Source organism: Gopherus evgoodei, chromosome 8 (genome assembly GCF_007399415.2).
Source record: "Gopherus evgoodei ecotype Sinaloan lineage chromosome 8, rGopEvg1_v1.p, whole genome shotgun sequence".
Lineage (NCBI taxonomy): Eukaryota > Metazoa > Chordata > Testudines > Testudinidae > Gopherus > Gopherus evgoodei.
The window spans coordinates 109,001,899-109,018,701 of NC_044329.1; the positions used below are offsets into that span (position 1 = coordinate 109,001,899).

Sequence of the window (16,803 nt, forward strand, 5' to 3'; positions counted from 1 at the left end):
TTTGGTATCCAGGGAGCAGATGGCCAGAAGGTCTGCATATGTGAACAGTATTATAGTCATGAATAGCCCCGGGTAAAGCTGAAATAGAACTCAACACAGACATTTACAGGGACTATTTCTATCGTGAAAATTATTCACTGACCCATTTATGTTTAATGGCGGAGACCCTTGAACATTTTTGACTGACAGGAAAAAGCACTGTATCTTGCAAAAATGTCTTATGATTGGATTTGTTTTTAAACACCATTAGCCCCCATGCCAAAAAAAAAAAATTCAATTAAATTTAACACTATTCTAATGTAGTCTACCAGTCTAACTCTGGTGTTTAACAGCATGAAACTACACTTATTATATTTGAATGTTATCCAGTATTTGCCCTGTAGTACTGTATATTTTTTTAAAACTGAAACACGATGAAAAACAACATTTAAGCTTTATCACCATTTCATTGGTTGCCTTCAAACATGCCTTTCATTATATTCTGTGTATTACCAAAATGAATGCCATGCATCATTCTCTCCAACGACTAACTTCCCCAGAAACAAGAAGCTGACCAACAACTGGGTTGTGCCAACGTCTCCATCCTTATGCACAGTAGGCCAACTGTGAGAACTAAAATGGACTTTTTTAAGTTTACTTGGAGCCCTAAACAATGCAGGACAGAGAGCAAGGTTGTCACTCAAGCCTCTTGATATGACTGCCCCGGGAGCAAACAGCTGTAGAGGCAGCAGAACACTGACAAGCCCTGAGAACAGCGGTGGACTGCCACTGTTGATAGCACCTTGGTGAATACCGTTGGTGCTGCTGAAAGGAAAAGGGTGAGCACTATGTTCTAGGCCCATGGTGAATGAATCGAACGAATCTTCTGTTTGCAGGGCGGATATCTATGGGAAAATAAGCATCCTTTAAATCAAGAACTGTGAACCAGTCGCCCTTGTTCTGTGAGAGGATTAGAGGCGCCAGGGTGATCATTCTGAATCTCAGGCAGCAAATAAAAGCATTCAGCTATCTGAGATCTAGCACGGGCTTCCAGCTGCCTTTCTTCTTGGGAAGTGAGGAAATATTCTGAATACAATATTTTTTCCCCATGCTGAGCTAGTACCAGTTCTATGGCTCCCAGATGGAGTAGGTAGTCTACTTCTTGACTGAAGAACCTCTCATGAGAAGCATTCTTGAAGACAGATGGGAAAGGGTATAACCAGTGATGATAATTTCCAGAACCCATCTATCCGATGTTTTGAGGTGCCAAGCATGGAACATGTGGCCACCAAATGGGGTGTAGGAGTCTGGACAAGATAAATGTAGAAGGGGGATTGCTTTGCAGCTCTCAAAAGTCCTGTCAAAAGGATTTTTTGGTGGGTAGCTAGGACTGGAAGCAGAATGAAGGCACGACATTATGCTTACTATGCTGCATTCTCTGGCATTTCAGAGGTGGTTCATAAGCACTCTGATGGTAGAATGGTTAAAGCTCTGGTTGTTGTATGTAGGGCTGAGTCTTGGGATATTTCTTCCATGGTGCTGGGGTATAGCCACTCAGCAAGTGAAGGGATGCTCTTGAGTATTTGAGGGACTGTAATGACTGATTTTTGTCCTCATTGAATATGTTATTTCCCTCAAAAAGCAGATCCTCCACAGTGAGTTGGTCTTTTCTGGGAAATCTGGAGTATTGGAGGCACGAAACCTGTCTTTTACTATGGACATTTCAATCAAGCAGGAGGCTGTATCTGCTGCATCCATTGAGGCCTGGATGGCCAATCTAGCCAGCAATTTGCCTTCATTGATAACTGCTTGGAATTAAAGTCTATCTTCTTCATGGAGTTTGTTGGTGAATTCCGAGAACTTATAATAATTAATACAAATCATACTTTGACAGTAAAGCTTGGCAGTTTGCTATGTGGAACTCTTAGCTCACCAAAGTGAAGTTCTTTCTTCTGAAGAGTCTTTAACATTTGACCTCATCAGAGGATGTAAATCTGAAGTAGTTTTGCTTGCTCTTTTGGGTGGCAATTTGCATCACTTGAGAATTCAAATCAGGGTATGAAAATAAGTATTCTGCTTTCCTAGATGGCACAAAGCTTTCCCTCTATGTTCTCTTTGGAGTGGGAGAACAAGTGGCTGGAGTTTGTCAGCCCATCTTGGCCAGTTCTAAGATAGCCTCATGAACAGGCAGTGCCATCTTACTGGAATCAGCAATCTGGAGAATGTCTAGTAGTTTATAAGGGGTGTCCTGTACTTTCTCCAGGGGAATTTGGAGAGTGTCTGCAATCCTCCTCTGGAAGTGCTGGCACTGCCTGTAGTTGTTGGGTGGTGACAGTGAAGCCAGTGCAACCATCCCATTTGTGAGAGATAATAATAACTTTGCCCAGGTGAATAGTCCTGCCTGGTCTGTCAGGTTGCTCGTCTTCCTCAGATAATTCCTGAGGGTTTGATGTTCTTCCCTGTGTGGGGAAGCTTGTCTTGACTCCCGGTATGACCTTACAGATTCAGGATGTCACATATGTATCCCAGGTACCTCCCAGTAAGGCCAATGTGAGGAATCATAGGGGAAATGGGGCAGACCCCATGGAAAGTGGTACCATTGGTCCCAAGCTGTGTACAGTCCCTCCTGTGCCAGAGCAAAGGTGTTCATGAAATCTTGGACCCTCTGTCAGGGCTGAACTCATCTTGATGGTATGGTAAAGCTCTTCGACTGACACTGGAGAAGGAGCCTTCTCTGCTGATGCATAGTGCTGTTGGTACTGAAGATCTTATTATGCCTCAGCTGGTCAATGGTACTGGAGAGTGATGAACTGATGGTGTGAGGACATCATTGGCTAGTACCTGGTCCAACAGTATTGGCAACTCTGGATCCATGTAGATAGCAGTGTCCTCTGGGACAGTGTATCTAGCCCCCGAAACAAGACAGCAGACCAGGCTTCATTCCCTTATTGGCACCAGTGGCTTTGCCCTAGTCTTAAGTATCAACAATCCTTTCTCATTTCATGGTACTGATGATGTAGGAGGCATACGCTGCCTTCTTTTCTCACTGCTGCCAATCTTCGGCCTTCTCCTTCAGGTAGGGCTGGTTTCAGGGCATTCTTGCCTTTGAGTGCCAAGAAACCAGAACTGTACTCCTTGTGAGCTCCTGACACTCCGGTGGTAGGGTGCAAAGTTTTACTGGACTTAGACAGCATCACAGAGCAGGTCCTCTTTTTGCATGATGACTTGGAGGGAGATATCTCATGTTTCTTGTGAGAATGATTGCTCTTACCCTCCTCATGCCTTTGTTTGGAAGAGCCATCTTGCTTCCTGCGATTCCCCCCAAAGCTGGAGATCACTGTTCTTGGATGGGTGCTTCACATTGCCTCTGTCTGATGTACAGGAGGTCTGATCGGCTGGGACTGAACTGGGGCCTTAAAGCACAGTCCATCAGGAATCTTTTAAGCCTGTGCTCAGGGGCTTGATGCTTCATTTAGAAGGGATATGAGCATCCGCAAGGCAATGGAGGCATATGTCGTGTTCATCCCTGACTGGAAAAGCCCAGGGGCAGGCCACACAGTCTTCGAATCTCAGGATCCTGGGCATATTAGGCACCTCACAGGGATATGGGAGTAGAGGGGAGGACGGGACACCCAAGTCCTCAGGACTACTAAGCTATCTACAAACAGGTTTTTTTAATTATTTAAAACTAACGACAAAGTTTTGAAGAAGAATGCTAGCTAACACTGAAGACACTGAAGAGTATCTCTCTCAGACCATGGGCAGTAGAAAGAAACTAGAGAGGCAGTCAGCCCATGCTGCCACTTATAGGTTTGAAGCATGAGGAGAAGGGCAGAAGTATGAACCACAGACACTGCTGGCAAAACCTTCCCGTCTCAGGAGCATCGAGCACATGCACATCTCGAGTGGAACACACATGGGATGATAACTCAAAGAACTACTAAGAGAATTCGTATGCACCATTTGTTCTGCAATAGCACAACAAGGTTTAAGGAACTGAAAAACATTATCGGCAATAACAACGAAGAGTTAATTTCTAAACTCATGTAGTATGCTAGTTAATATGTATGCATGTACGCCAATGTATGTATGTATATTGCTTTTTTCCTTATTCTAGACCTTTAGCTGTAGGTGAACTAACAGTTTGGACAAACATGCAAAATAGACCTCAACACCATACAATTAAATATAAACACAAAGTCTGTTTATCTTTTTAGATGTTATTCTCTTGAATTATTAACTAATAAGATGTTTATAAGTTGTTACACTGGAATCAAATTGTTAACTGTTCCTACTTTGTATTTTTCCTTACCTCCATGGTAGCGGATTGCTGTAGCAGGGACTAGCAGGGTTGCTCTGGGGTTGTGGGTTCAGGTAAAAGACTAAAGGAGAAGTAGCGAGAGCACAATCCGCACTTAATGGGATTTTAAGGTGTTGTAGACCTGGAGCAGATGTAGGGGAGAACATGTGCTGATGAACATCACTTCCTCGGCAGTGGGAGTACAAAGGAGAGGAGATTCTGACAAGGTACCACAGTAGAAACAATCAGTGTCAATGTCATGTTATTGCTTTTATTTTTAAAACAATAAAAAATATTTAAAAGTTTTTCTATTAAAGTCATTTAATAAACTAAGTGGTCAAAAGTCAACCTTTTAATCAACACCTGAACTTGTTCAATTGTTATGATGAAATAACCAAAATGTTACTGTAGCCAGTGCAACCCTAACTCAATGCAATTTTTCCACTGTGGAGTTATTTGATCCTGAACTGACCAAATCTTCCATGCCAAACCTAAGATTATATGCAGCATAGTTGTAGCTGTGTCAGTCCCTTGATATTAGAGAGACACGGTGTGGGAGGTATTATCTTTTATTGGACCAACTCATGCTAAACAACCTTTTCCACCTTGCATTTTGCTGTTACACTGGAAGTACCTTTCCCAGACCTGAAGAAGAGTTCTGTGTGTCTCAAAAGTTTATATCTCTCACCAACAGAAGTTGGCCCAGTAAAAGATATTACCTCATCTACCTTGTTTCTCATACATAGGTGTGTAAGAAATACGGTAACACCTCACTTAACGTCCTCCCACTTAACATTTCGATGTTACGTCTCTGCTCCATTAAGGAACAGGCTCGTTTAAAGTTGTGCAATGCTCCCTTATAACATCGTTTGGCTGCCTGCTCTGTCCACTGCTTGTAGGATTCTCTGGAAGAGCAGCAGCTTTACAAGGGAGCATTGCAAAACTTCCTTTTCTCCGACTCCTTCTCCTTCCTTCCAGAGCTTCCCCCACCACTTAAGACTTTCTGGAAGAGAGGCGACGAGGCGGGGGGAGCTTCACTGCCGGTGGGTGCAGAGCACATGTTAATTTTTCACTGTCAGCCGGTACTGAACTCTGCCATCATTCAGGAGGCTGGAGGGGAGAAGGGAAGAGGTTCACAAACATCATTGCTGAGTATAGTATTAATTTGCTTGTTTGGGAAAATTGAGGCACAGAGGAGTTATATGACCAATCACAGCAGATCAGCTGCAGAACCAGGATTAGAATTGAGAAGACCCCCCAACTGTGTGCTCATTTTGCTAAAGTATGGGTTAGATGAATGGACTATAACGTGGATAGAACGCTGGCTAGATCATCGGGCTCAACAGGTAGTGATCAACGGCCCCCCACTACAGAAAGGATGTGAACAAACTGGAGAGAGTCCAGCGGAGGGTAACAAAAATTATTAGGGGGCTACTACATATGACTTACAAGGAGAGACTGAGGGAACTGGGCTTATTTAGTCTGTAGAAGAAAAGAGTGAGAGGCCAATTTGACAGCAGGGGGGAGGGATAGCTCAGTGGTTTGAGCATTGGCCTGCTAAACCCAGGGTTATGAGTTCAATCCATTTAGGGAACTGGGGTAAAAATCTGTCTGGAGATTGGTCCTGCTTTGAGCAGAGGGTTGGACTAGATGATCTTCTGAGGTCCCTTCCAACCCTAATCTATGATTCTACCAGAACGGGAGTTCCAAAGAGGATGGAACTAGGCTGCTCTCAGTGGTGGCAGATGGCAGAACAAGGAGTAACAGTCTCAAGTTGCAGTGGGGAAGGTCTAGGTTGGATATTAGGAAAAACTATTTCACTAGGTGGGTGGTGAAGCACTGGAATGGGTTACCTAGGGAGCCAAGTATCAGAGAGGTAGCCGTGTTAGTCTGTATGCACAAAAACAACAAGGAGTCCAGTAGCACCTTAAAGACTAACGGATTTATTTGGGGAGACGCCACATGGCTTTTTAACCCACGAAAGCTGAAGCCGAAATAAATCTGTTAGTCTTTAAGGTGCCACCAGCCTCCTCATTGTTTTTACCTAGGGAGGTGGTGGAACCTCCATCCTTACAGGTTTTTACAGCCAGCCTTGACAAAGCCCTGGCTGGAATGATTTAGTTGGGGATTGGTCCTGCTTTGAGCATGGGGTTGGACTAGATGACCTCCTGAGGTCCCTTCCAACCCTAATCTATGATTCTATGATAAAGAAAAAAATGCCTGGGCTATTAAAATAATGTAAATGTATTAATTTCTAATATGATATGAAAGTCTTTTTTACCCCAGATTTTAAGCATGCTGGAGGAAAATAATCTGTGTATATTTACATAAGTGAGTATCATAATTACAGCAACATGAGTTACTACACTCCAAACAGCTGAACATATTTTAAGGTCCAATGCTGCACTCCTTAGTGTGACAAAACTAACCAAAGTCTAATACAAATGCTGGCTGCCTGGTGGGACCCTTCACAAAGTATTCCAAAAAAATATTCTTTGAAGAAAAATATTGTATTTGCTACCAACACCACAGGTCTGCTAGGCCTGTTTACATAACTCAATATCCAATTTACCTTAGCAGCTACACATTACTACCCAGAACTGTTGTTTTGACCACTTAAGTTTCTTGAAAACTAATTTGGATAGGATTTTTATCATGACCAATAAATAAATCAAGTTCGTTTGAAGTTACAAGTTAGGTAGTATAATATTTTTTCCCACCAACCCAAAGATAATGGGCTGTTATACCAGCATTAAAAGACAAATTTTAAATCATTAAATATAAACCATAAAAGCCACCCTTATATTAAAACTATGATCCTCAATCAAGACTTTACATATCACATAATTAAAAATTTTGTACCCAATCCCCAAAATTTAATCCTTTCATGTACAGTGAAGGCTCAATTAATAATGATTTTTGTTTGGGACACATAGCAAGAATTGTGCTGTAGACAGGAATGATATGTACTATACCAGATGGTAAGACTGTACAAGATTGTAAATTCTTTGGGGCAGGGACTGTGTCTTTGTTCTGTTTGTACAGAGCCTTGCACAATGGGGTCCTGGCTAGGACTTCTGTGTGCTACAAGGTGGTATTATTATACAAATAATAAATAACATATGTTGTATTAACTGGGTATAGATATTCACCTACTTTGCTTTTGGTAAAAATAAATAAATAAATAATAAAAAGAGCTCCATCTGTCCTGTTCAAAACATTAATAAATACAGTAGTATGAAAATTTGGGATGGACTTTGGTTACTGTTGTTTTGGGCCCAAATGTTGCATGTTAAAGTACTGAAATTATCCAGAGCTGCTAATGTTTCCTGCTTTAAAATTACCTCATGAAACCAAATGCATCTGATCAGTAAGCAATCCTTAGTTTCTGGAAATCCCCACTAGCAATCTGTACTTAAAACAACTGATGGGGCTTACAATCTACTGACAGAAAGGTTAAGCCTTCCTCTTCTTCTCCTCTTCCTTCATCATGGACTACATAACACAGTTTCACTTAGCCTCCATGCTTATATCCATATTCTTTATATACAATTTCTTTCATTTTTAAGATCAAAATATCATTAATAATGACTTGCTCTTACATTGTGCTTCTCATCAGAAGATTTCAAAGTGCTTTACAAAGGAGGTAAGTATCAAAATAAAATATGTTCCATAAATTGGTATACTTAAAATGCCTAGAGTTGTATATTAAGATGAAAATTTCAGGTAATGCAGCAAAAAGATTCTCATCTCACCTAAATATTTGGAATGTATTATTTTAAAAAGAAGGAGGGCTTCAGCTGCTTTGAGCTTTCTCACTGCTCTTATTCTGATAGATTAAAGTTTATTTCCCTTTTAATCTGTTTAAATAACCGTTTTAAAAAAATGCAAAAAAGCACAGAGTATGAAGAGTGTTAAGTTTTACCATAGCAGTTAATGCCATGTACAATACTAAACATATATTAGGTGCCCATTTAAACAATTATTTTTAAAACTATAAAAGATTGCATTTATCTGGCAACACTTTTCCTTCTAATACAGCATTCACTGCAGAGTTTTGGAAAATAATATTTCCTATGTACAGTCTAATGAAAAGTTTGACACTGCTAAAATGCTCCTTCAATAATTAATCCTCTTCTAAGTTAAATTAAGATGACATTTGTTGGCCATGAAAAATTCTGGGTATTTTTCCTGATAGTTTTCATATGCACTGTTAAATTGTCATTTTTTTTCCCACAACAGTCCTTACTGGATCCGCAGAGATGGGGCTCCAAGTCTCTGTTGCCTCCGTTTCATCATTGTACTTTCTGATACACTGTTTCTTCTCAGAATAAGAGGTTTAAAGCCAGAAAGGAGAACCCGCTGTTATCACTCCAGTGCAGAGTACAGAACAATCAATGTAATACAGAGCTCTTCAAATATCCCCAGTGTCACCACAGACTTTATGAATTCAGTAACAGTTCAGATTAATCAGCTAGCTCGTGTCAAAATCTAATTATTTTTGAAGAAGTCTTCCACAAGTCTATTTCTAGCATCCATAAACAGGAAATGAAGACCAACAGTATGCAGCAATAGTACTGAGAAGCCAAAGACACAAACTAAACAATCTGATCTGTCATACAGACAGCAATGTACTACTGACATCACTCACACTTAGAGCACAGCAAATCAGTGGCAAACTTTTTCTAGGCTTCAGACAGCAGTGACACGTTCACTCTCAGTGAATCACAAGGAAAATGCAGAACTAGAGAGAGAGATGGCATACAAGAAAAAACTCTGGCAGAAATCTCACATACCAGCTTGAAAATTCATCCTGTGATAGGAATACAGTCATTGCTCCCACCCAGAGCCCCTAGGAAAGTCATGAGCAGTGCAAAGAACAGCTGTTCTTTACCGGGGAGGAAACATGCTAACTATCCCAATTTTAGAAATCAAACCGTGTAAGAATTTACAGAACTTCCATCTTAAAACATTCATAATGTGTTAATTTGTTAAACTATGAATTTTAGTGCACAAGTTATCAGGAACAAATACATAATGAGGTTATGTTCTAGCTTAACTATTTCTTCTTTCCTTCTTTATAAACTTCAAAACCACAAAGACAAATTGGCAATAGAACAAACTGTCAAAGGATACTGAAGACACTAGAAAAACACCAGGCGACACTATAATAATCTTTTGTAGGACTCAAGAGGTTCCCTTGCATCCCTTAAATCTCTGAGTCTTGCATTTTAGTTTTCGAACGGTAATTTCTATCATTAGCTCAAATCAAACTCAGGCTGTTTGCATGGCTGTCACAAACTACTGTCCCTCTTTCCTGAAATCCATTATCTGCAGAAAGTTAGCTTTCCAAACTAATACTCCACATGAACATCTTGTCCAGATTTTAATTAAAACACTGTGTCTAAGAGATTGTGGTCTATTTTTTAAAGAAGTATTTAATATTTTCAAATATTTATAAAACCCACCATTTATGGTTCCTCATTGGATAGCAGGTCAAATTCAAGGTTATGGTCTTCATCTTTAAAGCCTTCCACAGAAGCGATCCAAGTTACCAGACAAATGCCTCTCGCTAGAGGACCACGACCTCCGCTGACAGCTATGTTCCACAGGAATAATGGAACTGTCAACCTAAAAAATTAGACCTATACGCCCAGGAGATGGCGTTTTCTTGACTACTGGTCCTCAAATCTGGAAGATGTCAGGACTACCACATACCTCAGCACCATCGGAGCAAAATGAAAAACCCAGCCACCTTCACATAATTAGCACCACCAACAGCAAAAAAAACAAACAAACAAACAAAAAACCCCAAACAAACCAGAATCCCAGTTCTCTGGTGGAGAGAGAAGGAGAGATCTTTACATGTACACTATATAATAATAATTTTACGATGGTCCTAGTATGAAAATTAGGTAGATTAAATAGTGGCAAATTTTAATTAAAAAAATGGATACAACATTTTCCCCATTTTTAAAATATTGCTAAGAACCTCCTCAAACACACAGATCAATCCTAAAATCCTTCCCATGCACCAATTTCCCCTTTACAAACTATACTTCAAATAATTTCAGCAAGCCCCACATACTACTGGCAATGTTGCTATGGAGCCTCTGTAGGCGCAACGCCACACATTCCAGCTCCTGACTCAGCACCTCATATCAATTTAAGAGCACTAGGTTATTTTTAATCTACTGCTCCTGAGTGTTTCTCTTCTGAGTTGAAGGGAGGAGTATAGTTAAAATGTAAAGTCTCTCTCACCCATTTATAAAAAAAAATACCACAAACTGAAAAGGCATTATTATTCTTTATTTCCAGATACAAAATAGTACAGGATGGGAACAGAATGCCACTCCCCTCTTCCTTCTCAGAGCACCACGGGATGTTTTTTACCCATTTTCTTCATTTTACATTCCCCACACTTGTGGCATTGTACTGTCATGGCTGCCTTTCTCCTGAGTCAGGGAAAACTGCACATGACTCACTATAGAACTGCCTTGCTGCCAAGAGACACTGAAGCTGAGTGATATAATGCATTTTTTTCCAGGGATAACTGTACTGTCTCCATAACTTCCGTGCCCTCTGAGCATGAAAAGGGAGACAGACCAGAATTCAAACCAAGGACTTCTGTACAGCAGTGCACAGCCTTCCCACTAAGATACAAGATTCTTCTATTTTGAGCAATGGTGATGTCTTACCTTATCTATTTGCACTTTGGATATTTGCAATATTAGGGAATATTTGCCCCCACTCAGCTTTGGCACTATATTTGTACAAAATTAATAAGTGTGATAACATTAGCAAGGCTCCCCATAATTGCTTATAACCACAACCATGTTAGGTTTAATCTTCACCTAATATATTGACCAAGAGATTTTGTTTTCCCACCCATATGATATCCAAATTATTAGTACAGAAATTAGATCTTTGTACAAAAGACTTGCATAAATGTGCAAATACTCTTCCTATGCTTGCCTTCATTCTCTTCAGTCCAGCAAGTCAAAATATTTTCCTTGTTTTCTCCATCTATAACTTTTGTTTCCTCAGTATTAAGCATGATGATTTAGAAAAGTTAGCAGGAAAAGAGGGAGATTGCGGGAGCGTGGGAGGGCAGAGAACATGATGGTGGTCTTCAAATACTTCTAAGACTTCCATTAAAAAGATGAGGAAAAACTGTTTTGTCTTGCCACAGAGAGCAGGACAAAAGGCAATGGGTACAATAAATCTCAGGGAAAACTTCTTAACTGTAAGAACAGTAGAAAAATGGAACAAACTTGCTTGGAAAGTCAGGAAAACTCCTTCACTGGAGGTTTCAAAATGAGACTTGATAGCCATCTGCCTTGGAAAGGTTACACACAACAAATCCTGCACCTTGGCAGGAGGTTAAACTAGAGGACCCTTGCATTTCCTTCTAATCCTCCAATTCACCACAGTTTACCTAGCAATTTAAGGATATCATCAAATGTTTCTCAAAAAAACTCCAAGAGAAACTCTGTTAACTCATCCCCCATGAACCCACCTTCTACGTGCTTCCCAAATACACAAACAAGGGAACCGAGGGAGACCCATCACTTCTGGTTATGGCACTCATTCTGAAGAAATATCAGGACTCAGAACCCATCCTTAAACCACTCAACATACAAAGGGCCAGCTTCCTTCACGACACAACCAACTTCTTCCATAAACTCTGCAACATTAACAACTTCCCTCAGAATATCATCTTTGCTGCCATGGACGTCACTTCCTGATACACCAACATCCCTCACAATGATGGCACAGCTACTTGCCTCAAATATTTACAAGACAATGGACAACCCTCAGATATGCATCCCAAATGCATCACCAAATTCATCCATTTCATTCTTACGCATAACGATTTTATATTCAACAACACTTTGCCCAAGACTTTCTTCTTTGACATACCATTTTCACCATTACAGGAATCATAATTTTTTTTTAAAAATGATTTTCTGAGCAGAGACTCTTTAAATCAGGGATGGGAGAACAAACAGTAGACTCCATAGATCTTGCTATGCAGATTTTATTTATATGGGGAGCACTCTGATACTATGGTATCAACAACTATTGACAACTCTGAGATAAACAGAAATAGTTTTCTGAGATCTACAGATCCACAAGGCTCTTTCCATTGAGCCATACAATTCTAATTTCTTGATAAGGGCATTTGGGTATCAATCAGAAATAAATGAAAATCACATCATAGTACTAACTTATTAAATTAAACAAACGTAAACCAACTCAAAACAACTAGGTCTGACTGACTGTACTTCCTATAGTTCCAGGAAACACAGTAATAATTTAGTCAGAGCATCTTTAAAGCATATTGAACACTTTCGAAATCTCTGTTCCGCTAAATATTGAAATCACATCAGTAGCTGTTATTCTCGTCCTTTGCAGTTTATAGTTTTGCCTTCTAGAGACAGAGGCTAGTGAAGTTCTCTTCACAGAGGTAATCAAAAAGAAAGGTTTGAAGTAACTGGAGAAAAATACTTTACAGACAATTCAGCAATATCCATAGTTACTAAATAAACCATCATAAACTGTCAGTGCCTAAAGACCTGACCACAGTACCATATGTTTCTCCTGTTAATACTTATAATAGCTTTATATTGTACCCATCTCCATACTTGACCGAAAAACTTTGGCATCCTCAACTCCAGATCAATTGTTACCTTAAGGTAAAGGTTTAACTCGATTGTCTCCAAATACTTGTCCAAGTGCTCTTATTAGATCACTGTCTTGATTGTTCCCAAATCATATAAACAACAGTGTTCCTAAAACCTAATACAAATCTAGCTAAGCTGGCCTAAAATGAATACTGACAGATAATTAATGTCTGATTTCTGTGTTCTGTTTTGTTATAAATAACTGAGTTTAACACTATCATATGACTTCAACGAAAAGGTTCATTCATGCGTCATTAAAAAAAAAAAGCCTTTTGACCCAGTCATATTGTTCAGCGGTGAATCATGGGCACCACACAGCACTTTTCAAACATTGTTCCTTATACAAAGGAGAGATTTTAAAGAATAAAAATTAGAACTCATTCATTACCAAAACCTGAAATCTAAGACAGCTTATAAAAGGTAACCTAAGGAATTGACTTTGCTTCTGTGATACGCAAACTTTAGGGCATGGTTATTAGTTAGAAGGCTACGACTTTAAGCTTATTGTAGGTTTAACTGGCAAGCTCGCTTGTTCTTTATATAATCCAGCCACTATGCAGTTGTATTCTACCACATACCAGACCACAGAAAACTAAGCCTAGCAAAAGTTAAATTCTCTCAGAGATTATCACTAAAACACAGTCTCCTAAAACTCTGCAAACCTAACAAGAGATGTTAAAATGAATAACTGGCTTGTTTTAAGAAGCTGCTTTTTCCAGTTTGCTATTTTATGTTTTGTGACAATACTTCTATAGTCTTGATTTCACAACAACAAAAACCTGCAGGGATTGGTAATGAGAAGCTAGATTTTTCACATCTACATTGTACACACAGCAGTGACCAAATGTTGCTCCCATCAGTGACTTGTGTGGAATTAGTTTATTAAATCTCAGTACAAGCCCCGCTGGACACTTTATCCAGAGTACAAAGGTTGGGATTGGAAGCAACGGGGACCACTGTTGGCAGTCTCAACAAGAAAGGCAAGCACTGTCTGCCCCATGAATGCTGAACTCCCCGCTCACTCCTGCAAATTTCCTTCACGTCAGGGTTGAGCCATACTGGCTAAGCAATTGAGTGGGCTTGGACTACCACTGGCTGTCCTCCACCTCTTAAAGAGACGAACAGACTCCAACGTGGCCAACATGGCACCTTTCAAAAACACTTTAAAAGCACATGAAAAATGTTAATGAAAAAAGAAAATCTGTCTCTGATAGCTCTGTGTGGATTCAATAGGTGAGAATATGCACGTATTTTTGTTGAATCAAGCCTTATGTGCTCCTAGGGGAATTCTGCGCCACTGCACATGTGCAGAATTTATGTCCCCCCCAGATTTCTTTGCTTCCTTGCAGAAAAATGACTTTCTGATGTGGAAGCAAACGGAAGCCACAATTGTGGTCATGTGACCCTCCCCAGCAGCATGTTTCAGGTGCCCAAGGCAGCCGGCAGAGAGGTAATCACTGTGGGGCAGGAGGCAGAACTGAGGAAGACCAGGGTGATGGCTCCTACCCTCTGCTGGGCTCAGCTGCTAGTCCGGGCTGGCTGCAGAGGACAGGACTACTTCTTCTACTGCACAGCGTCCGGGGCAGGGTTAGACCCACACACAGATTTCTCTCCCGGCTGCAGGAAGCTCTGCAAACTCTCTCACCTCCTTCTTCCTGCACCCATCACACCTCAGCTGAGGGGGTAAGGATCCATGTACAGGAAGCTGTTCCCCCATCCACCCAAACCCCGTGCATCCAGACAACCTCATACTCACCCCCTCCGCACTCAGAGCCTCCCGATAAGTTCCACGCCCCCTGCACCTGGACCACCCCGATGAGCCTCTGGCACCCAGATCCCCACCCCACCAAGCCCCAACTAGTTGCACCTGGATCCCCATGCCACTGAGCTGCACTCCACTGGCATCTGGGCCCCTCCACCAAACTCCCACACCCAGACCCCCCTGCTGAGCTCTATCCCCCGCCACACCCAGACACACACCCCGCTGAGCCCCAACCACCTTTACCTGGACCCCCCTGCAGAGTCCCATTACCAGTGCACCCAGAACCCCCAAACAAGCCCCTGTACACCCAGATCCCCTCAGCATCCAGATCCCCCACTGAGCAGCCCGCACCCAGATTGCCCCACACAGAACCCTCTCAAATCACACATGGATCCCCTAACACTAAGCCCCTTCACACTTGGATCTTGTGTTGCTGAGCCTACCTGGTACACCTAGCACAGAGGAGCAGGCCCTGGGCTGTTTCTGGGGCAAGCCCCATCCTTGCACTCTGTCAGGGTTGAATGCAGCCTCATCTCGGAGTCTGTGTCGGGGAGGGGAAGGAAGGGAAAGCTGCACAGTGATATCCCAGCTCTGTGCCCCCCAATGCCCTGTGCCCCCCAATGCCACGCTGGAGCCTCCACATTTTTTTGACAAATAAAATTTGCAGAATTTTAAAATATTGTGTGCAGAATTTTTTTTTTGCATAGAATTTTAAATTTTTTTCCACAGAATGCTCTCAGGAGTACTTATGGCAGCAATGGATGAAAAGTAATTATACTTACAAGCTTCCTCTTCTAGGGAGACTGAGTTCCTTCTGGAAAAAATACAAACAAAAAAATTAGAAAATTAATAAAGAAAGATCTTAAATTAATTTCCTGTTTATCTAATCTAGTAATATTACTTTACAAATAAAATATTAAGGGCCAGATTTTCAAAGATATGTTCAAAAGATGCCAGCACTCCTAATTTGTTACCACATATATTATCATTGCATGCATAATATGGTATTTGCACCTGTTTATAGTCAACTGAGCATTCAACTGGCCAGATACGCACACAAGTACTTGCTTTGTCTGCACAATTATGGTATTTATAGTCCCAAATTAGAAGCGTACAATTGTATATAAACGTACTAACCATCTTTGCAATAAATTCTATTCTGCCCTACACAGTTCCTCACTCTAATATCTGAGTGCCTTCCCATAGTGCATCATGTAACATGATAAGAGAACAAACACATGACAGATGTTAACGTCTCTCGAGGGGCTAAGTGTGTGCAGTGGAGTGTTTTCTCTTGGATTTTTTTTTTTAATATACACATACTGCTATATGTTTCAGAAGAGAAAGTCAAGGAAATGCACCTTGCACTTAGAATCAGCACATTTCACTATTAACTGCAAAGATTAAAAGACATTGAAATAGAGAAATATTTTTTGAACTTCCATCTCAGGTAAGCACATTTCTCTCTTTTTGAAAACATTTTACACTGCTGCATTTTTACTATGTCACCGCTAGATGGTATCATCACCCTACTCAGAGTCCATCTTCAACAAGGCACACAAGAACAGAAGAAACAAGTCAAACAGTAAAAGTTAAACAGCCACATGTGTATTTATAGGGAGGTTTTTATTTTTTTAATAGTTCTACTACTCTGCGTTTTTAGTAGGACAATGTGAAGATAAATATCACATTTTTAAAAATTAAAATTTAATGGTGTTATTAATAAGATCAAATGTAATTTATTCAAACTGACCTGAATATAAACCTTTAATTTACTTTTTACCATTTATAATTATTACAGCTAGAGCCAGCATATTGTCTCTTTGCAATGCTACTGAGGCGCAGAAGTAGCAATGCAGGTAAATGGGATTTGTGCTCAAATGTTAGCTGTCACTCCTCCCATCTGCTTATTTTGTTTCTCAGCTGCTTAATCTGTTTTTCACTCAGTATGGCCAGTTTAATTAGAATGGTCAGTTTTATTTTCTGATTTTCATATACTAGCAAACAGTTGTGCTTTGTTTTCTCATTATGGGGAAGGTTTATATAAAAATTTTTTTTTAAAACCTATGAAAACA

General features: G+C 40.5%; 1 protein-coding gene across 6 annotated transcripts in view; it reads right to left on the reverse strand.

The window, feature by feature from the left end:
• Positions 1–16,803, reverse strand: part of MAST2 (microtubule associated serine/threonine kinase 2) — a 363,010-nt gene that overhangs the window by 167,023 nt on the left and 179,184 nt on the right. For 3 of the 6 annotated variants that reach the window (XM_030572265.1, XM_030572260.1, XM_030572259.1), the window contains exons 4-5: positions 15,511–15,542; positions 4,292–4,498 (exon numbers count right to left, since the gene is read on the reverse strand). In XM_030572265.1, the coding sequence (XP_030428125.1) occupies positions 4,292–4,498; positions 15,511–15,542 (239 nt within the window). Of the gene's footprint in view, positions 1–4,291; positions 4,499–8,528; positions 8,852–15,510; positions 15,543–16,803 lie in introns of those variants that run through there. The other 3 variants (XM_030572262.1, XM_030572261.1, XM_030572263.1) reach the window with 2 other exon arrangements.